The following is a 20509-nucleotide window of genomic DNA, read 5'->3' as shown; positions in this document are numbered from 1 at the left end:
ATATCATCTACGCCAGCCAATTAGCTATCGCCTTTCGGCATTTTACCCTTCGAGGACGGCATCAACGGGGCCGCGTCTTCAAACGCTCGTCAACCCGCCCACGCCAGTCAGCACCGCTTCATCTTGAGCCTGCTCCTTACGACCAACGATGTCATCGCACACTTCTCCTTGGAAGCCCTCCCAGTTAACGCCGGTCCCACAGAACCCAGCGCTCGATAATCCCTCGACCTTGCGACCAGGTACACGCAGATGTGGAAGCCCACGCGTCTCCTCGAGACTCATCATGGCCACACCTTCCTGGATTGCCTCCATTTCCCTCTCCTTTGTCATCATTTTCTGGGAATCCCTCCGACACTCCGCAGCTCCGAGCCGTCGTCCAGGCCCAAAACTATGCATGTCGGCGCTGCCAGAGCCGTTTAGATCGAGGTCCATACGGTCACCACTCCCAACATGGGCAAGCTCCCGATTCAAATCCATCTCATCAATCCCCATCTTCTGATCCAGATCCAAATCCAACTCCAAATTTGAACCCTGCGGCTTAGAGGCAACCAACTCTTCTAATATTTTCAACCCTTTCTTCGCCCGTTTCAGCACCTTCCTCACCTCCTTCTCCGCCTCCTGGCTCGGCAACAAGGGAAGCGTAAGCACAGGCGCTATGGCTGTCAAAGGCTTGTAGATCGAGGCGTGAGCGAGACTCCTAATGGCTTGAAGGGGCTTGCGCTGTCGGATTTGGATTTGGATGCCTTGAACGGGGGAGATGGGTGATGGAGGAGGTGCGAGAATGCCCCTGCTTTCTGAAGGGAACCTGTCGCCGGCGACCTTGGACTTGAACTTGGACTCAGGGAGATCTGGCTCGCAAAGAGATTGCACAAGAGCGTAATACCTTACCATGAGCCGATTGAGCGAAGCGCTGTAGGGCTTTGCGGGGATTCTCTTGGACTTGGCCTTGGTCGTCTGGCTGTGGTGGGTTCTGAATGTCGCTGTCGTGGAGAACTTGGATTTGTGCCCGGGAGTTTGAGCTAATGGTAGAGCGAATCGAACACTTTTGGGCTCTAATGGTGTCCAAGCGGTTTGTTTAGGAGAGGTCGAGGTGAGATCTTGATGGTGCTGATGCTTGTCGGGTGTGGCGGGTGGTGTTGGGAGTACGGGGTTGAGTTGGAGGGGTGGTGGCCGGGGACGGGACATGGTTTTGCCGAGTTAAAGATGCAAAGGCGAAGGGATCTGGAATGTCAGCTTCCCGTCGAAGACTCCTGTGTCATGGTTTCTACGACGGTTTATATACCTGTTGATGTGGAGCAGAAAGAGGCTTTTGTGTTACCGGTGGGCGATATGGAGTGGAAAGGTCAGCAAACAACGATTCAGCTCTAGATCACAAATCCAGTGGGCTCGTGGATATCGTTGCGTTCCGCTCCAAGTGTCTTGGACTGTTTCCTATTATATGAGCGGGTGGTGAGTTGCTTCTTGAAATCTTTGGAGACGTTGACTTCCAGTGTTGCTTGTTCCGGCAAGCTTTAGGCGTGATTCGGCTGTCTTTGAAGTTCTTCACGGGTAAGAATCAACAAGCTTCGGGCTGGGTTCGTTGGTGGACTCAAGATTAAGGTATCAGAAAGGGTTTTTCCACCTGCAGCTTAGTTGGATGGAGCATGTATTTTGAGTTGAAAAGCTGGATCGAACAAGTGACAATCTTTAGATGACAGGTTCGAGACACAGACGTCTCTGACTTCCACTTGGGACGACCGGACTCCCCAGACGACTGACCAGATTATGTATTTCATCTTGAAAAGATTTGGGACAAACAAGGGGTATGGCGAACGGCACAGATCTCGTAGTGCGAATGAAGAGCTTGGTAAATATCCTATGTCGGTTGAGACCCAGGCCACCCTTGATTCTAGTCAGTTTCGTTTTCATCGTCCAATATCTCTTGGCGGTCTCTTTACTCCCCAATCCTCAAATCCCGTCTCTGATATCCCCTCTATTCCTTCGATAAGGTACCAAGTGCATCACATCCTTTTCGTTACCCGCAATCCCTTCGATCCAGACCTAGCTGACAAAAAGTCCCCCCCCCCCCCCACGATCCACAGATACCATCTACTGCCTCCGACCCCACGCACAATGCCAGCTTGTACGCGCGCCTGGGTCGCACGGGTGCGCTGAAGGCAGATATGCCCTCCAGTCAACACCTCCAGATTCCTCGCTCCATACACTTTCCTCGGGCTCCTTCGTATCCACATCCTCCTCCATTCTCTCCTCGTCAGCTTGTTTCTTAGTTTGGTCTCCCTTCACAGTCTCTGTTTCTTCGACGTCGTCCAGCTGCATTTTATCGCCCTCCTGCTCCCTCTTCACAACACCCATCGCCTGGGCCTCCTCGTTCGTGGCCTCGGCTTTCAGAATCTCCTCCCAGTTGACCGGCTCCTCCAGTAACTCCTCCTCCATTTCTTTGAACATGGTCATGATTTCCTCGTCGTTAAATTCCGGCCATTCGGGAAATTGGAACTGGACGCCCGTGCTGAGGTTCATGTCCATGGCGTCCAGGGCACTCTGTTCTTGGGCATTCTGCTCGCTTTCACTCTCAACCTCAATCTCCGTCTCCTTTCCTTTACCCTTCCCCTTTCCTTTCACTTGAATTCCACCATTCAGTCCCCCCATTGTAGGCATCCCCAGCTGATGCAGTCGCTGCGGGAGTGGCTGCAGTGGCTGCCTCAACCTCCCACTCCAAATCCTATGATTCACCTCCACCTGCAACTCCTTCAAATCCCTAAAACAGCAATCCAGCTGTTTCTTCAAACCCTCCTCCCTCTTCTTGTCAAACAAGTCCTCGAACCGCTCAAACACGGCGCCTCTCAGGATTTCGAGTTCGTGAGCGAGGAGTTCTAGTTGGATTTTGATGTCGGCGATTCTTTCTACATCGGCGGCGGCAGCGGAGGCGGCTTCTTCGTAGACGTTTACGGGGCCTGCGGAGCGTAAATACGGGATGGAGGGGACGGCTGGTATGATGGGGACGGGGACGTCGTTCACTCGTTCCTGGAGATCTCGGCAGAGTTTGGAGATGGAGACGATGTCCCGGGGGAGGTGGTGGCGGAGGCGGCGGAGGCGGAGGTGGGAGAGGGTGAGGACGCGGTGGTGGAGGTGGGGACGACGGAGGGGGTTGAAGTCCGGCGCAGCTTCCGAAGCAATTCTCTCGTGTCTAATTCTGGGTTCCGGGCTGAGAAGTCGGGGTGTGTTGGTCAGAGAGGTGAGGGGTGAAAGGTCGGGGGACTTGATGTCTTCCATTGTGGAGGTGTTGGGGTTGTCGTCAAGTGCTGAGTCTTGTGAGCCTCGTGGTGTTGGCTAGGATTGTCGGGTGTGTCTTGATGATGTTCGAGTTCTTACTCGCTTGGTGCTGTGTTTTCGTACCGATGTTCTAGATCGAGATCGGCGAGGGATAATCTGAAACTGCAGAGAGCGAGTTGGCTCCAGAGGAGTATTTAAGTCTTCTGGAATTCTTCAGATATCATTTCTGCGGCCATCACGAGTGATACTGGCAATCTATCATGACGAGAGGCCATGGTGGTGAACCTCTTGGAGGCCGGTCACAGTGAATTAAACAATGTACAATGGATGATAATGGCATTATTAGAAAAGACTGTGATGCACAGCGTCTATCTTGCAGAACAAGCACAATCAACAAAGCAAGCGTTTGTTTGGAAGCGAGGAGTTGTCGTGAAGGCTCTTATTATCCAAAATGTGATAGCTCACAGCAGTGGACCTAAAAGCTTCTCGACCTTCTCACTGGATTTCTAATGACGAGGAGACGACGAACAGGATATATGATCGATACCGAAGAGTGTGCATTGAAAGTCATCATAGTCCTTTCTGGAGCCGCAAATCTTCGGTGTTAGTCGTTTGTTATGTGTCACGGCGGGATGTTGTTAAACTGGATGAAGCTCGTCAGATGGCAGGTTCTGGTCCATGCCTCAAGCATCTGAGACAACGCAGAGTGTTTCTTGCATGACCACGGAACCAGTGAGCAAGAGAAAGCGGATGACAAATTCATTGTTTATTGTGTTCGGGATGAAAGGGCGGCATACTTCGGGAATCGACGAGAGATGAAACAATTTGGCTTCGTTGTGAATGGAGCGTGGTAATGGTGATGACTGCTGCCGTCTTGCGCGACGTGACTCCAAGGCACAAGGTTCACGACGTTTATCTGTTTCTTCTTCGGTGAATGTCCTGGATAGCAACCGTTTCCTTTTTCTTTTGGGGTAACGAGCTTTCTGTCTTTTTTCGTTCGTTTGTCGATTTTGACCTAGAGAGTCTGGCAGTCCGTCTTAACTTCCGTTTAGTAGCCACCTATACCAACCGCAGGTCGGAGCCAAATATCATGGAACATCATGATCCACGGTCATTCCATTCAAACACCGGTGGTGGCGCACTCCTATTGCTTGGCCCAAAGTAGGGCTCCAAAACCTGGATCTGTCTCAAGTAGTCAGGACACCCACCGACTCCGACCCAGTGATAGGCGAGCAGGACGTCGCTCCCCATCAAAGCCAGAGTAGAAAAGTACATTTACCGTCACACTCGGCAGTTCCATCATATCTACCACTCCTCGTCGCTGGCGGGTAATGGCGGCGAAAAGCTGCACCAAACGGGTTTGATGCTCAAGAGAGCTCAAAGAATCATGTTAGACCTCTCATTCGTGCAACGGTCACTGACAGTTGAAAATGAAGTGACGAAAACACAATTGCACGTGCAGCTCCTTCCTAAACCTGATGTGTGCTTGAAGGAGCTGGTTGCGTTCAGGCTATGTTCTCAGAAAGCGGTGCTAATAAGGCGGTGAAGGGCGAAGGGTGAGAGGGAGGTTGAGGTTCCGGTGAAGAAGGGTAGGAAGAATAGAGATAGGTAGTCGACTCGGGTGTTGATAAGGAATTTCTTTCCGTCTGATTTTGTCGCCCGGTTGTCTTAAAGATACGACGGTAGGGAGTATGGCTGATGAATTGCTGGAAGACGTATTACGGAACTTTGTTATCGGTTTTGAAATCCGATGACATTCAATCAGTGTTACGTCTCGTCCGAGACAGAAAACGTGAGACAAACCAACAGGCTAGGTAAACCAGTCCACTACCGCTCGTCAGGATTAAAGAAAAGGCCGTTGCAAGACTGTAATAGGGATTACAACAATTCGAAATGACATCGGCTAGAGTCCTATTTGTATGCGTAGTAAGAGCATACCCAAGGTAAAATGTCAAAGATCTCAACCATTTTGTCTAAAACAAGGACCGCTCTGGCAATCACTCCAGTCTGTCACAAATACAGTATAAACATCAAAACCCAACCCCTACCCCCTCTCCGGTTTGGGAGGAGGCGGTAGGCCCTGGCGCTCGGCTTGTTTGACCCTGTGGCCATATGACCTGCGTTCATGCAGGTTGAGACCGTACTCATCCGCCCACCCGATATCGCAGAGATCGCACCACCACGACAAGTCGCCGTCTTGGGACTTGGGGGTGTACAATGGTAGGGGTGGTTGTTCGGGTGATGTGACAAATGCCTTCGAAGTGATGCCGTAGAATCCGATATCGAGAGGCTATATGAGCAACAAGGACAGGAAGACCAAACAAAATGTTGTCAACTGGTGACGTCGAGTTTTGCTGGTTGCCTTGGAGAAATGAGTGTGTAGTTCGTCATCTTGCAGACTACCAGTCTTATGTTAGAAAGAAGTTTGGGAGACGAAGAAGTAGAGAGCAGAATAGAAAGCGAGAAACATACCTGTGGCAGGGAGGGGACTGGAGATTTTCTGTCAGTATGGATCGCCCTTCCGTCTGGCCTCGTTCCGATTCGAGTGCGTACGCGTGGAATGCGTGGGCGTGAGTGGGCGTAGACGGCATGGATTGGCCATGATTAGGCAGCTAATAAGCCCGGGGCGCGTGTATAACGGAGAGGACCCTAAGAGTGTGGATATAGACGTGGCCGTGGTGGACGACGAGGGTGAGGGTGTTGATACTGCTTTTTGATTAACGATGAGTCGGTCAAGAAAGGATTATGGTAAGGGACTGTCGCAGACGCAGTTTGTAGGGAAGTAGAAGAAGAGCAAAAAGGCACCTGATGATCGATATGTGTACAAGTTTGGTTACCCGGAGAAGAATTTAGGGGGAAATGCAGTGATTTAGGGACCTGCTGTCCTGTCTATTTGCTTTCATCCTTGTGATCAGTTATACTTTCTGCACAAGCGAAGCTCACTTCTGCAGTTGCATAGGTAGAGGTAGGCAGGTTCCAAGGTCCAAGGTCACGGTTGCCAAGTTTGATGCCAACCGTTTGCCAGGCGGGGTGAATAATGTGCTCAGCTTTGGGGTTCCCTATCGGGGAGTAGCGATGGCCGTTTCCGTTGTGATTGGGGTTGGCGGTTGGTCATTGCCTTCTTAGTGATTTGAGATAGAAGGTGGTAATAAATGTTGTCAACACATCATCGTCAACCGGTGACCTTTCGTCATTGGTGCCATAGTGGGATCCAAACACTGATGGTTCTTTCTGCAGTTCGTTAGTGAACGGCGTATGAAGTGCCAGTACACAAATTTGGGACAGGAAGGCGAAATCACGCATTTGTTTCTGATATCCCCACAGAATTGAGAAGATTATCGCAATTACACCAAAACTCACCCGATGTCATTATTCAACAATCAAATCGATCCATTGCTCTGGGCCAAACGTTACCCTACGCATAGGCACCGTGCTACCAAAGACGGTACGAAACCTCCGATACCGCAGACTATAAGGGGGAAATCCAGCTGACACTTGTCACTTGTAGACCATGGAAGTGAATGTCTTGCCTCGGAAGGAATCGACAAAGAAAATACCCTCATCACCGACCGCGGCTCATGCAGTACGCATTGAACCCCCACCACCACCCAAGACTGAGCTGGAAAAGACAAATAGTCATTCAGTTGATGTAGATGGAAAAGGATGTGCTCCAAAGCAGCCGAGACGCCGTCGGAGTGTCTTCGTAACAGAGAAGACTCTCGAGCACATATCCCAAAACGACCCGCTCGCCGAGTTTGATTGTATAAAAGAAGGCATCGTGGGCATTAAGAGATACTTTACGCTGCCCACCGTCCTCAAACCAAGCAAGAACTTGGTTTCAAGATTGAATAAGTTTAACAAACGTCGCGATGAAGAGGTGTTCAAGGGGATATGTTTGGAAGATTGGGAGCTCGAACAGGAAGTGGACAAATGCAGGAGCGCGCTACAAGCCGTGCGAAAGGAAATACAATCTGCGCTCAGGGCAGTCGTGGAAGAGTTTCTTCTTGTTCGTGGACCGCTGGTGGGTGAGCCAAATCGGAACCTTATCGTTGTACAGGAGAGCTTCAGGGTGTTGGAGGACTTGAGAGCTACGTTTCCCGAGGCTGTGGCTGAGTTTGGGAAGCAAGCTGGGCCGGCTGATGGAGGAGGAGTTGCGGCCCCGCCGAATTCTCGGGCTGAATCACAACAGCCCTCTCGACAGTCCCATCCTCATCATGATTTTCCCTTCCAACCAAAGAGAGCTCGGGCAGATAGCGAAGAACCGCAAGATCTAGATGTGTGCGTCAAAAGGAGAAAAGTTTCTGGGATTGACTCACGGCAGAGGGCCCGAGCAAACAGCGAGGAGTCGCAAGATAATACAGTGTGCATCAAGAGGGGAAGGGTTCGTGAGACTTGTTGGTGATTTTGTTTGTGGAAATGTCGTTGGGTGGGTTGGTTGCTTCCTTTTCCCGGGTTGTCTTCTGAGATTGGGGCATAGCAGAGCGAGTTCAGATGTTTACAGGGATACTACACTGAAACGTAAGCGTATTGACATATTTCTCATCAAAAAGACACTTTTGGTCTGTGAGTGAAAAGAGAGGGATGTTATACTTGGGGTTCGTCAACCTACTGCAAGTATTGAGGAATGTCGTATTTAATAATGCGTAACATTAAACCCTAACCCTTTTGAGGCGTTCGCTTGTGAAGCGAAAAGGGGCTCCAGACTGAGTCTGGAAGAAGGGGGGACTGTCTGTGTCTAACAGATTTGGCTGTAGTTCACACCAATTCGAGATAGGGAAGATGAGCAGAGATGGCACGCTGTGAGCTCATCCTCGAGGGACACTGGGTGATTTGCGTCTTTCCGAACAACCTCAACTTGTTGTTGCAAGTGGAACATCTGCCACGTTTAGCATCTCGGGTGAATTGTTCGAGGCCTCCCGTCCATTTGCAGTGGCAGTCTAGTCTCGAGCCAATGTCACAGACTCGACCGAAGTCACTCGAGGCTGAAAAGGACAACCTATTGTAGCCCCGCCCCGCCTCCTCGTCCCGCTCTCCGCCCCTTCCGCAGGAGGGCCCCTCTTGGCCCCGCCCGGCTGACCCTCCAGGGGCACTGTCCTGCCTGGCTGTCCTGTGCTGGGTTGCAGTGAGAACATCGAAACACGGGTTGCCCTGAAAGGCGAGCGTCTCCATTGGCCAAGCAGCGCGTTAGTGCTAGCGCCCACAATACGCGCCATCGGCACCGCTGGATGAACCAATCACTAACAGTAGCAGCCACCACCACCACCACCATCCATGGAGGCAACTGAATGAAACGACAGCCGGCGGAGGCACCTCACTGCACCTACTGCTGCAGTGATTGCGCATGAGATCCAATTCTCGGCTGCCCGCCTTGACTTTCCAACTTCCACTCTGAGGTGTGCTTGGAAATCTTGCACCCGGACTTCCACTTTGAGTTCCTGTCGAACTACTTCAGTCACTTTCAACTTGCAAGTTACCAGTCCCGTCCCTAATTCCGCTCCTCTCCTTCCCGCCAGCTATCGACCTAACTGAGAAACCACCGAACCTGATTCACAACCCGCTCGATCACGGCCGCAGCGTTAGGTTCGACTGGACACTCTTGCGATTGACGACTGACGCCGGCGCGTGAAAGAGGCCATCAGCCATCCCGTCATCACCACCGCTGCTGCTGGCACAGGCTGAAAGGGCAGCCAAAGGAAGAGGGCAGGACCTGGGGGTTTCCATTCCAGTACCTATACCATATTGGGGGTTTCTTCCAGTTGTTGTCTTGAATACCAGGATACGTCCATCGTTTTAAATGGGTGAGTTCTGTTCATGTTTCCCGCCTGCCAATCAGCCTCTCAAGCATGCACTTTGTTCCCTTCCCGGCCCCCGATCCTCGACTCCGAACCCATACACCTCTCTACCCGATCCGGCCCCCGTTCGACTTCATATATCCATGTCTTGCGTGACTTGGGCAAACTCCCGAGTCCTTTGACGAGCGACAGAGGCGAACAATAGCCAGCCTCATCCCTAGCATGAGTGAGTGGGATTGGGCAGTGGCCGGCTCCTGGCATGAAGTGCCCTGCCCTCGCTGTGATATCAAGCAGTCCGTCACTCGACACTATACCCAGTCTCCACCAAGGAACGGGGCTGCCGGACTCGAGTGTGAGAATCGCAGAATGGGGCCACAATGTCGCAAAAAGTCTACAAAAGAGTGTTACGTCGAGCGGATCCGGGGCCAGTTTAGCCGCTTTTGGTGATTCTGCAACACAATCTCCAGCCATGCTGCTTGTCCGCGCGCCGTCGTCTGCGTCTCGGTCTGCGTCTCGTTCGGCACAGTGGTGGCCGCGTCACATTGGAGAGAATCGCTAGAAGCTTCATCACCCATCACAACTCTTCTTCCACTCAGCTTCTCTTCTCCATTCTCCCCTCCTCCGTTCGGTTACCCTGGTCTGCCCGCCAACGAACAAATTGTTCTTCACCAACAACAACAAATTCCTCCCGGCTTTCTTTCTTCCTTTCTCCTTCCCGCTCCTCCTCGCTCCTCATCCCGTCCGTCCTCTTCCGCTTGATACTATTCTTCCCTTTTCCAACATTCGTGATCATACTTTGTTTGGCCTGTTTCGGCCTTTGCGCGCGCGCAACTCAACACACCCCCCCGCATTGCGCACCGCTCTTCGGTTGTTGGCCTGACCCTCGCTGACTCGATCGCTCACTTCCAATGTTCGACGCAGATAACCGACATCGCTAAACGTCATCCTTCTTTGCGCAATCTTCGACACTCCTTTGAGGCCAGCCGGTTACTGCAGGAGCTTTCGCAAGTTCTCGCGCCCATTCTACACGCCCTCTTTTCGCACACACACACACACTTCGATCGCGTCGACTTCGAAAGTCTCGCTCGACTCCGCCTAATCCCAAGCAATAATTCTCCAATCACTTTACATACGCAACTGGAGGAGGACTTCAGGGTACGTGCCAAAAACCTATCCCCCACCAGAGCCACGAGCACTTGAGGTGGATTATATGCACATGGCATTGACGGGTTCAACAATGTTCTCCTTATTTTGGTTGGCGAAAAGCTCGTCGGATGACCAACTGCCTAAACAGCAGCTAACTTGCACTGTAGCCGTCTGCCTTGTTTCAGCGTTGCCTCGGGACCCTAGCAATTCGGTTACAATTCTTCAGGCATCTTTCCGACTAGCTTTTCCCCGACTCGCGACCTCGTCCCTCCCCGACACTCGGTTCCGATCATGCTCAATATGTCCAACATCATGAGCAACCGCAACAGCACCCCCGAGGCTAGCAACGTCTCTTCTCTGAGGCCCCCCTCTTCCCGTGCCATTGGCTCCAACCATGGCCTTCGCGCCTCTGCCGATGTAGCCGCTCTCACCGGCGCCCAGGCCGCCGCAAGCCGAATCCGCCCGTCGTCGGACTTCTACGGCCAGCCGCAGTCCGGCCAGGTGCAGGGCAATGCCGAGCTGGATCCTCAAGACAAGCTGGCCCAGCAGTGGATTGCCGACATCGATCAATATGAGACCACCCTCGAGGAGATGGCCGCCGCTACGCTTGATCAGGATTTCAAGGATGAGCTCAGCGCTATTGAACAGTGGTTCCGCGTCCTTAGCGAAGCTGAGCGCACAGCTGCCCTGTATGCTCTGCTTCAGCAGACTACTCAGGTTCAGATCCGTTTCTTCATTCAGGTCCTTCAGCAGATGGGCAAGAACCACCCCATGTCGGGAGTTTTGTCCCCTGCTAACTTTGACAAGGGTTCGTGCAACTGCCCCATTACTGTTAAATGCCATGCTGACTCCATATCTTCATTATCCCTAGATCCCATGTCGAGCCGCTTGAGTGATGCCATGGGCAAGCTGGAAGTGGGTTCGGCCCGTAACTCCCTTGCCCGCCCCAGTGGCGGTGCCAACAAGAGACACTCGGGTCTGGATCAGACCACAATCAATACCATGTTCCCGGATGCTGTTGCGGCCATTGCGACGGAGAAGGCCAAATTCACGCAGCAGACAGGCAACCCTCCGCCTTCGAACCGTAACAGCCTGGTTGACAACCGCAACTCCCTCGCTGCCCCCACGGTTTCCGGCCCCAAGGATGACATCAATGGACAAAACCCGGCCTCTCCGTGGGGTCCCAGCGACACTTCTCGGCCCAAGTCGTCCACCGGCCAGACTCCGATGGGCCAATTTGTGCAACCTCCGCCGTCGGCCGGTGGTTTGCGCTCCCCTCGCCCTCCGCAGCTGAGCAGCAACACAAACATCCAGAGCACGACCCTCACCGCGGCTGAGCCGCAGCTGACCGAGCTCCCGCTGCTATCCCCCTACACTTCTAGTGGTAACTGGGCCTCGATGGTCAACACGCCCATGGTTCCAACTTTCGGCCAAACGCAAGGAAACAACGCCGATATGGTAGCCAACGCGACAGCAATGAAGCTGGCCGCACTCTCAACGGTAAACAATCGCTTTGCTTTGGACGACGCTCGCCGCTATCGTCGTGCTCGTTCCAACGACGGGGCACCTGGCCAGAGTCACGCTCAGCATCCCCTATCGCCGGGCCCTCAGGGAATTCCGAGCACCAATGTGGTCATGATCAACGAGCACGGGCAGGTCTTGAGCCACGACCATGTTTTGGCGCTTCAGCAGCAACAACAACAAGGCCTGCAACAGGGTCTTGGCGGCTTTGGCGGTCATCGTTCACGCCCCACCTCACCCGGTATTGCGATGCCCAACTACGGCTCGGCGCTGCAGTTTACTTCGCCGCAGAATAATGGCTTCCTCAGTGCGTATGACGGCGGTGCACCCGGCTTGATCAACAATGGACTGGTTCCAATGATGGGTCAATTCAACCTGGGCGGTCATCACGCAGAGGGCTATCTTTCGGACCATTCTGAAATCAACCGTGGCCGCTCTCCGCGTGGTCGGAGAGGCAGCTCGAAGCCGCCCGAGGATCCTACCGACCCTACTCTCCTGCAGGATATCCCTAGCTGGCTGCGGAGCCTGCGTCTGCACAAGTACACAGACAACTTGAAGGACATGAAGTGGACGGACTTGATTGAGCTGGACGACAAGCAGCTGGAGGAGCGTGGTGTCAATGCTTTGGGTGCTAGACGCAAGATGCTCAAGGTCTTTGAACAAGTCAAGGGTATGTCTTGTAATTCCGTACGAGCTCAAGTGGATCAAAAGCTGACAACCTAGTGCAGAGGCCAAAAAAGAAGGCAAAATCTAGCATTGACGGCTGTTGTGCTAGAGATACAGGATAGATGGCACCCCCGCACACCCGAGATAGGCGCCCACTGGACTCGCCAACAACAAGGTACTTCAAGCATAGCTTGTCACTGATCACGCAGGGAAGAAGTGTTGGGGTTTGCCGTGATCGCGGTCGGGATATATGATGGTGCAGCTGGTAGGAGTTACTGACAACCCGATTTCTTTCTTTCTCTCTTTCGCTCTGTTTTAATGTCCAAAATGCAATATCTTTGTTACCTATATATGGGGACAGGAGGCAGATCTTTTTTTTTTTTTGAGTAGAGCTGAGTTGATGGGCAACAATGATTCCCACTCATTTTCACATGTCTAGGCAATCAAACAAACACATCTGAAGGGTATTATGAGGAACCAGGTGAAGATAATTAGGTACGCGAACGTATACAACGTGAAATATCAGTGGCAGCCGTTGCGATACGGAATTTGCGGCAGTGAAAGCCCAGATCCCAAGCCTGGAATACGTAGTTGATTTGATGAGAAAAGTGCGTGATAGAACATAGTATAGTGAAGAGCGAAGAAGTTTCATCGATCTTATAACGATGCCTTCTCTTGAGTGGAAGGGGACTGTGCTTTAGATGGCTTCAAGTGTCCTTACCGTCGTGGTCCAGGATGAAACGTATTGGAAGGTTGTCGTTGCCAAAAGGCCTGTCTTAAAGTGGGTCCCAGGAAAAGGGCTTGCTTTGATTGGCCAAGATTTCAATTTTCGACGACCAATCCGTCTTTCACGACTCCATCATCTTCACATTCACATCAAACCCTCATCAACATCCCAACATCGATCTCAGCTTGGTACACTGATTTATCGCAAAACTATACCTGGACTAATCCGAAAGCTGTTTACGGTCCTACGCAACTCTAGTAGCGGCATTTCAGGAAAGGCCTCACAGTCCGCATCTTGCAGCACAGGCCGGCCTTCTTGTCTGCTCTTCGACCTCTTAAAAAAAAACGGTACACGATACCCGCCGAGATTTATTATCTATCACTCAACCAGCTCGCGTATCAACACATCATTGGCATCGCCCATAATTGCCATCGAAACTACAGCCACTGATGGAGTCTACCGAATCATTGAACTTTGGGAACTGAGGAATCGGTCTGGTCCAACGGTCTAGGAATCGGCGAATTGGACGTTCTGCGTGAACCAGGACTGGGGCGTGAGGCGATCTTGACTTTTGAGCCTACGGACCGAGACAATTGCTCTAGACGCAAAGACACGCGCCAACGGGACCCTTTTAGCTCACTAGACGAGTGCCTGCTTTGCGATCCTCTCAGGAAAAAGTCAGGACATCGAACATCGCGGATAATATCCAAACAGATCACGTCCAGGCAAGGTCCTATAGCTCAAGATGGACGACGACATAATGGATATCGACGATAATTCGCCAGCTCACTATGCTGGCGATGGGCAAAGCGGCGTTCATAGTGCCGCCTATTTCTACAACCAGTACGACGACGACATACCACTGGACCCTGAGCTCATGGCTGGAGATGATGATCAAATGGACGGCCTTGACGACTACGATCTCGACGACGAACAGATGCAGGACGGCTTTGTCGATCCCGAAGAGGAATTCATAGACTCTGATACCGAAGAGATCCGTGCCGAAATTCACAAATTCGAAACCGTCCGCGACGCATGGTTAGCTGAACACCGTGCCGACCTCCCCTCAGCTGCTTACACAGTCCTCCCTGGCGTCTCAAAGTCGATGTCGAAACAGATTAACAACAGCCTTAAAGATGGAAGCACCACAACCGTGGCTCCCTCCGCACCAGCACCCAGGCCCTCCAGGCCCCGTCGAAAACTCGGCCCTCGCAAGCCTCCGCGTCCTCCTCCGGAAATCCAAATCCGCATCGCCGCGGCCCGCACGGCCTTCGACCGCCGCGAGTACCAAGAAGCGATCAACATGGTCAAGGAGATCATCCGGCAGCGCCCCGCAACGCCACAAGCCTGGAACCTACTCTCTCTCATTCACGAGGAACTTGGTAACCGCGAAGCGGCGACCATGTGCTTGATTTCGGGCGCCTGGCTGATCCCCAAGGACGCGCGCCACTGGATGAACGTGGCGCTCTACTGCTTGTACGGGGTCGACATGATGGATGACACCGACCCCCGTCGGAAACTGGCGCTGGAAAGAGCGGTTATGTGCTACTCGCAGGCGTTGCAGGCGGATAAGCAGAACGTGGAGGCAAGGACGGGGAAGGCGGATGCGCTGATGCAACTTGGCCAGAGTCACCTGGCGTTGGCGCAGTATTTGAGGGCGCTCAAGGTGCAGCCGTTAAATATTCGAACCGTGAGAAACCTCGCGGAGGCGGCGCTGGATGGGAGGGATCCGAGAAAGAATGCGGAGGCGGCCAAGGCGGCGTATCGACATATCATTGAGTATTTGTGGAGCCAGGGTGATGAGGTGTATGAGGCGATGGAAGGTGAGTTTGAGTGGAGTGATTTGAGAATTTACCTCGAGTTCTTCACGATACTGGAGCAGTGGGAGCAAGGCGCGGCGGAGCTGAAGAGGGTCGCGAGGTGGAAGTTGGGCCGGAGGGCAGAGGAGTTCTGGGATCGCTGGCCGGGTGAGGATAGAGAGTGGGATGAGGATGATGAGAGGAGGGAGTTGTGCGAGGACTATGAACCGGGACGGTTCTCGCCGGTGCAGTACGGACGGGCATTGCCTGTGGATTTGAGGGCTAGGCTGTACGTCTTCAGGATGAAGATGGGGGACATTTACGAGGCAGAGAAGCATCTGACGTCGTTGGACCCGTCGGCGGACACGGCGGTTGAAGACTTTTACGATTTCCCCGATTGTCTGAAGGATATTGGTAATGCCCTGCTGGATAATGAATCCCCGGCGAAGGCGTTGCAGTTCTTCAGCTTATACGAAAAGATCGCCAACCAGGCTGGCGATATCTCGATGGATGCAGACATCCTCGTAAGCCTCGGTCGATGTCACATGGCCTTGGGCGATAAGTCTGCCGCCGAAGAACGCTTCATTGCCGCTATTGAGGATGATGAGGATAACATTGAGGCTCGAGTTTGCCTCGCCAATATGTACGAGCACGTTTCGGATCGGGAAGGTCGCGAAGAAGCTTTCCTTTTGGTCAGAGATGCTATGAACCTCGAGGCCAACCAGTACACCCTTGACCAAGAAGGGAATCTGGTCCCCAAGAGAAAGCGTCGCAGAGCTACCGGTCCCAGGAAGCCACGCAAACCGAGAGACCCCAACAGGCCGAGAGACCCCAACAACCCGAAGAAGTACGTCCCACGCCGTCTCATCAACGCGGAGAAGCGCAAACAGGTGGATCTTGAACGCACCAAGGTGGCGACCAAGAACTATGAAATCGTGCAGGAGCTGCAAGAGCGTGCGTTCCACAGCGACGACTCTGAAGCCATTCAGAACTGGACACGTGCCGCCAGGGACCTCGTCGAAGACTTCCGCTCCTTCAAGGAGTTCTACCCCTGGGACAAGTACGTCAAGTATCTGGGACTTGGTGGCACCGGTGGTGGCGGTGCTGCCGTGCCGTCTAGGAACTTGAAGCTGGCGGCTATGGCCGAACGTCTCCGTCAAGGCCTCAACCCCGAGAACGGCGATGGCACAGATAATATCCCTGCCGCGTCGAAGGCTCGCCTCCTCAAGTTCCCTTCTGCACATCGCGGCATCCCCTTTTCCGCCTGGCTGGACATCTTCCTCTCCCTCGCCTTTGCGCTTGTCAGACAAAACCAACACCGCGAGGCCTACGTCGTCTGCCACGCCGCCCGCGACTCCGTAGTCTGGACTGCTACGGATTCGACATATCTCATCCACGTCGCGTGGGCGTCGTGCGCCGTGTACGCCGGCGACGAAGAAACCTGCGTGGCCATCGCCCGTTACTTCATGCGCGACTACCTGCCCGGCACCGACTCGTACCGGATGTTCGCCGCCATGTGCCGGACCTGCCAGACGCCTGTAAGCTGGTACACCTCGGGTCCAGCGCAAAAATTCATTCTTAGGCAGATCAAGACGATGGATGCCCTTGTCATGCGCCAGAACGGCGGCCAGGACGAATTTCCCCCGCCAGCAGCATCACAAAGATCACCTTCCAAATCGCAGCAACAATCGCCCCTCAAATCCCGATCCCGCGGTGGTGACCTTGTCGCCGCACCACTCACAACAGCTTCCCAACAACAATCCGAATCCAACAACAACGACGTCATTACCCTTGATAACCCCCAACAACACCCACCACCGCCGGCAGGTGACATCACCCTCGACGTAGCCCTTTTGACAATCTACGGCCACATCCTCTTCACAACCACCTCGTACTCGTATGCGCTCTCGTACTTTGCGCGCGCCGCATCCTTGGACCCGGAGAACCCACTCATCAACCTCTCCATCGGCCTCGCCTACGTGCACTACGCCCTCAAGAGACAAGCCACCAACCGCCAATACCTACTCACCCAGGGCTTCGCTTTCCTGTTCCGATACTACCGCAATCGTACCGAGGAAGATCCCACGGCTACCATAGGACAGAAGATGGAGGCTCATTTCAATATGGGGAGGGCGTATAGTTTGATTGGATTGGGGAATCTTGCAGGAGGATTTTATAGACGGGTGTTGGAGGAGGCTGAGAGGGTTAGGAATAGGAATCAGGAAGGGGAGGAGGAGAGTACTGCAGAGAAAAGGAGTAGGTGGGAGGAGACGTTGGTGGTGGAGGCGGCGTATAATGTGAGGTGTATGTGTTTTTTGTTGGGGGACGTGAAGGGCGCCAAGGCGGTGGCGGAGCGGTGGTTAGTTTTAGAGTGAGCGAGTACAAAAGTAGGTAAGAAAAAGGTGAGCGAGTGGAAGGTTAGGTTACTAGCTGGCTGTTAGGAGGAAGGGAGAAAGGGGAGCAAGGGAGAGAGAGAGAGAGCGTTGAGAATTGAAAATGGCCGCGTTTTGCTTTGTCTAGGTAGAGGTAGCATAAGATATACGGTATGGTATGGTACGGTAGCATGGTACAAGGTAGCATAGGTATGGTAGGTATGGTGGTGGGTAGGCAGGTATCGGGAAGCTTGTAAAGATGGATGATGGCCTATTGCATCAAAGTTAGGTAGGTATACAAACGAAGCAATCAGATAACAAACTGTCCACTACCAAGTCTCACAAGGAATATTGAGGGGGTATCACTACCTTCCAACCACATTAACACCTTCCCTTCGCCGTTATGGTTTCTTCCGCATCGTCTTCTGGACAATTGCGGGGAAGAACGACGATTAATGAAGCGGAAGGTTTACAACGAAGCCATCCTCGAATGCCACTCATATCTGCCCACTTCAGTCTTGTCCCTTTCGTCCTCTCGACCCTTTTTTTTTTTTTTTTTTTTTTTTTTTTTTTTTTTTTTTTTTTTTTTTGCTTCAGCGTAAGAAAAGCCAGAACAGTTACTTCTCACACTAAGACGGAACCCAGCATGTCACGAACTATACGGCAGTCATGCACGAACGCGGCGTAGGATCTTTTTCGTCAAGTAGAAAGCCCGTTCACGTTTCCCCGCCTTTGGCTATCTACGTCCGTAGGCTCTTACCTACGCTTGAAAAAGAAAAGTGTCACTGAACAGACGTGAGACTTGGGACCCCCATCCCCAATATTTAGAACCCAGTCCTTCGAGTCAGTGCCCAAGCCAAATCCTAGGATAAAAAGCGGTGACCCGATCCTAAGTATTTCCATGTTGGATTTTTTCGCATTACCTTGCTTACTTGACTGAATCTGAAGTTGGCTCCGGCTCGCTAACTATACTGTGCTGACTGCAAGCGTTCTATCTTTCTGTTCTGTTCATGCCTCGGTTTGTTCTTGAGGCAATGAAAGGCGATTGAAGCCGTTGTTTGGCGGGTTGTAGACCTTACCTCTAAGGAGGGCGGGGGTCGATGCGGTCTGGTCTGGTCTAGAGAGTATGGATTGGGGTCCTCAATGTTTGCGGACTTGTGCGACATAGCTTGGAAGACCTGAATCAAGATTTATCACTTCGGGGTATTTCGGGGATCTTACGAAGAGCCTGGTGGCGGAAGCTTAATTTCGTTTTTGATCGTGACTGTTCTGGGGACTGTGGGAGAAGTGTGTGTGTGTGTGTGTGTGTGTGTGTGTGTGTGTGTGTGTGTGTGTGTGTTTGTTCCCCTCTATTATTGTGGTCTTTTGATAATGTTATCTGTCATTTGCAAACCATTTCTTTCTGCGAGCCATGAACGTCGTTTTGCACGTTTGTTTGCCTTTTTCTTTCTTTCATAACTCACTAGTGTTTCAATGGCTTAACTATGAAACGGTTCGATAAAATTACTCACATGACGAAGATGCGGAATCATTTCGAATTTCATGCCTCGCCATGAGAGAACCGAACGGACGGGCATGATCTGCTGACTTGCGCTAGGTTGAAGCCTGTTGGATCACATGTGAAGTGCCTGAAGATAGAATAGACTCACGGCGCCTACCGCTCTAGCTCTTAGACCAAGTTTCTTCGGCAGGCGCCAGGTGACGAACCCAAGACACATTCATCTTCATAGATCTCCTATCAAGGAACAGGACGCCTAGTACCAGAGGTCAGACGGGTAGCCACATTGCATATTCGAGCCCCTCAGGGCGCCATCGGCCAGCCGCTCGCTGGTTTCCATGTCCAGACCCGAAGACTTAATGTAAACACCAGAGGCAGGGGAAGCGTGTTACACAAGAACCCCCGCTTTCTTTGCCCACATTCAGGTTTCACAGCTTGATGATATGGCAGGGCACTTGAAGAAAGACAGGGTCTCGGACTGAGCCGCCGCCTTTGGTGCCAATGCCCGAAGGACTCAGGGACTTAGGTTCCACAAGACGTATCCCGGAGAAGTTACACGAAAGGCTTGACATAGCTCTGTGGTACCGGAGGGATAGGAAGGGAAGGGATTTACAAGAAACTGGGAGGGAAGCAAGGAGGAATATCACCGAAGAAGGGGAGAACAGGGTAATCGGAGCATCATCCTTGTGTAGTCTATTGTTGGGTTGTAGCAAGTCATGCCGAGGTTGTCATGGCGTTTATTTGCCATGGCGCCAATTGCGCTGTCATTTGACCGTTGCCATCAACTACTTGATCTGATTTTTTCTGGAGCGGCATCCCGTGTGTTTGAACTAATGGAAGGGTTTTATTTCTTTCAACTTCAGCCGAAGTGACATTGAATGGTTCACTTGAATCCCAAGGCGTAACCAATAGGACTGGGCCAGAGATACTTCTGCCACTACCAATTGCGATCACTGGAGCGGGATGTTCCCGGATTCGACCTCAGAAGAAACTGTCCATGAGCATACTTTGTTGGGCGATTGTGCCTCTGGATCAATGGATCGCGGCAGAGGCAAGTAAGACGGCAGGGAAGCGGAATGGCCCACCAAGGACGAATAATTTTGAGGGCATTCATAGCCACGTCATGAGCTTTTCTGCGAGATACAGCTGGTGACTTCTTCCGCATGGCATCAATCATAGACGGATCAGGCAAGTGAGGCAGACCGGCCTTACCAACGACCCGTGGTTCGGCCTTTGGTCACTGCGTCAATGGCATGCTGATCATCAATATTGAAGCTGCCGGCCGTGTTGAATGTTGCACTCTTTGACGCCTCACCGGACGGGATACAACACCGAAAAGGGGGGGTTTTGACTTGAACATTGCAGTATTGCAGTGAAGTGTGCTCGCCTAGACCACGTCATCAGGCGCTGATAGGATGGTGATAGCTTCTCTCTTTCTTGGTCAAAGCAGACTATGTTGAGATTCACAACTCAAAGAGGCAAATGAACATGATGAATGACAAAAGATATCCGACAGCTGACAAAGCAGGATGAGTTTGTCCTGCCGGTGGCCGCGCATCAGACTTGGATTTGTAGCTTACTGCGTGCGCCCTCCTATACCTTCCGGATATCCAACAGTTCAGCACCGCCACTGTCCGTTCCAGACGCGGCAGCGGAGGAAGAGGAGGTTGATGGGTGGTCGGAACGGGTGGAGGAAGACCGCGGCCTCGATGAAGGAG

General features: G+C 52.4%; 5 protein-coding genes across 6 annotated transcripts; 2 read left to right on the top strand and 3 right to left on the bottom strand.

The window, feature by feature from the left end:
• Positions 1–78: 78 nt before the first annotated feature.
• On the bottom strand, positions 79–1185 carry NCU00314 (hypothetical protein; the record flags this gene model as incomplete). Its single annotated transcript, XM_952692.1, has 1 exon — positions 79–1185. One exon carries the CDS (start codon positions 1183–1185, stop codon positions 79–81), a length of 1107 nt encoding a protein of 368 aa, XP_957785.1.
• Positions 1186–2088: 903 nt separating this feature from the next.
• On the bottom strand, positions 2089–3270 carry NCU00313 (hypothetical protein; the record flags this gene model as incomplete). Its single annotated transcript, XM_952691.1, has 1 exon — positions 2089–3270. One exon carries the CDS (start codon positions 3268–3270, stop codon positions 2089–2091), a length of 1182 nt encoding a protein of 393 aa, XP_957784.1.
• A 1845-nt stretch (positions 3271–5115) lies between these two features.
• Positions 5116–6085, bottom strand: NCU00312 (hypothetical protein). The gene is made up of 2 exons (XM_952690.2): positions 5743–6085; positions 5116–5669 (listed from the first exon to the last, which is right to left on the bottom strand). Exons 1-2 carry the CDS (start codon positions 5859–5861, stop codon positions 5561–5563), a joined length of 228 nt encoding a protein of 75 aa, XP_957783.2. The 5' UTR covers positions 5862–6085; the 3' UTR covers positions 5116–5560.
• A 2469-nt stretch (positions 6086–8554) lies between these two features.
• Positions 8555–12994, top strand: NCU00311. Of its 2 annotated transcripts, XM_011395507.1 has the most exons (5): positions 8555–9068; positions 9984–10217; positions 10376–11016; positions 11080–12399; positions 12458–12994. In XM_011395507.1, the coding sequence occupies exons 3-5, from the start codon at positions 10500–10502 to the stop codon at positions 12481–12483; spliced, it is 1863 nt and encodes a 620-aa protein (XP_011393809.1). In that variant the 5' UTR covers positions 8555–9068; positions 9984–10217; positions 10376–10499; the 3' UTR covers positions 12484–12994. The 2 variants fall into 2 exon arrangements, with proteins under 2 accessions (XP_011393809.1, XP_011393810.1); XM_011395508.1 differs by lacking the exon at positions 8555–9068 and having other exon boundaries at positions 9597–10217.
• A 289-nt stretch (positions 12995–13283) lies between these two features.
• Positions 13284–17586, top strand: NCU00310 (hypothetical protein). The gene has a single exon (XM_952688.2). It carries the CDS (start codon positions 13868–13870, stop codon positions 17294–17296), a length of 3429 nt encoding a protein of 1142 aa, XP_957781.1. The 5' UTR covers positions 13284–13867; the 3' UTR covers positions 17297–17586.
• The last annotated feature ends 2923 nt before the right edge of the window (positions 17587–20509 follow it).

The sequence above is a fragment of the Neurospora crassa genome, linkage group III (assembly GCF_000182925.2).
Source record: "Neurospora crassa OR74A linkage group III, whole genome shotgun sequence".
Classification (NCBI taxonomy): domain Eukaryota; kingdom Fungi; phylum Ascomycota; class Sordariomycetes; order Sordariales; family Sordariaceae; genus Neurospora; species Neurospora crassa.
Note: the sequence above shows the minus strand (reverse complement) of the source record. Positions and strands in the feature narration are given on the sequence as shown.

What these genes read in the sequence shown, in the direction of transcription:
- NCU00312 (XM_952690.2), bottom strand. Translation starts at nt 5,861, where the DNA reads ATGCCGTCTACGCCCACTCACGCCCACGCATTCCACGCGTACGCACTC. An exon ending in CAGTCCCCTCCCTGCCACAG is followed by an intron (nt 5,670 to 5,742) that starts GTATGTTTCTCG and finishes TAAGACTGGTAG; the next exon opens with TCTGCAAGATGACGAACTAC.
- NCU00311 (XM_011395507.1), top strand. Translation starts at nt 10,500, where the DNA reads ATGCTCAATATGTCCAACATCATGAGCAACCGCAACAGCACCCCCGAG. An exon ending in CCCTGCTAACTTTGACAAGG is followed by an intron (nt 11,017 to 11,079) that starts GTTCGTGCAACT and finishes CATTATCCCTAG; the next exon opens with ATCCCATGTCGAGCCGCTTG. An exon ending in GGTCTTTGAACAAGTCAAGG is followed by an intron (nt 12,400 to 12,457) that starts GTATGTCTTGTA and finishes AACCTAGTGCAG; the next exon opens with AGGCCAAAAAAGAAGGCAAA.
- NCU00310 (XM_952688.2), top strand. Translation starts at nt 13,868, where the DNA reads ATGGACGACGACATAATGGATATCGACGATAATTCGCCAGCTCACTAT.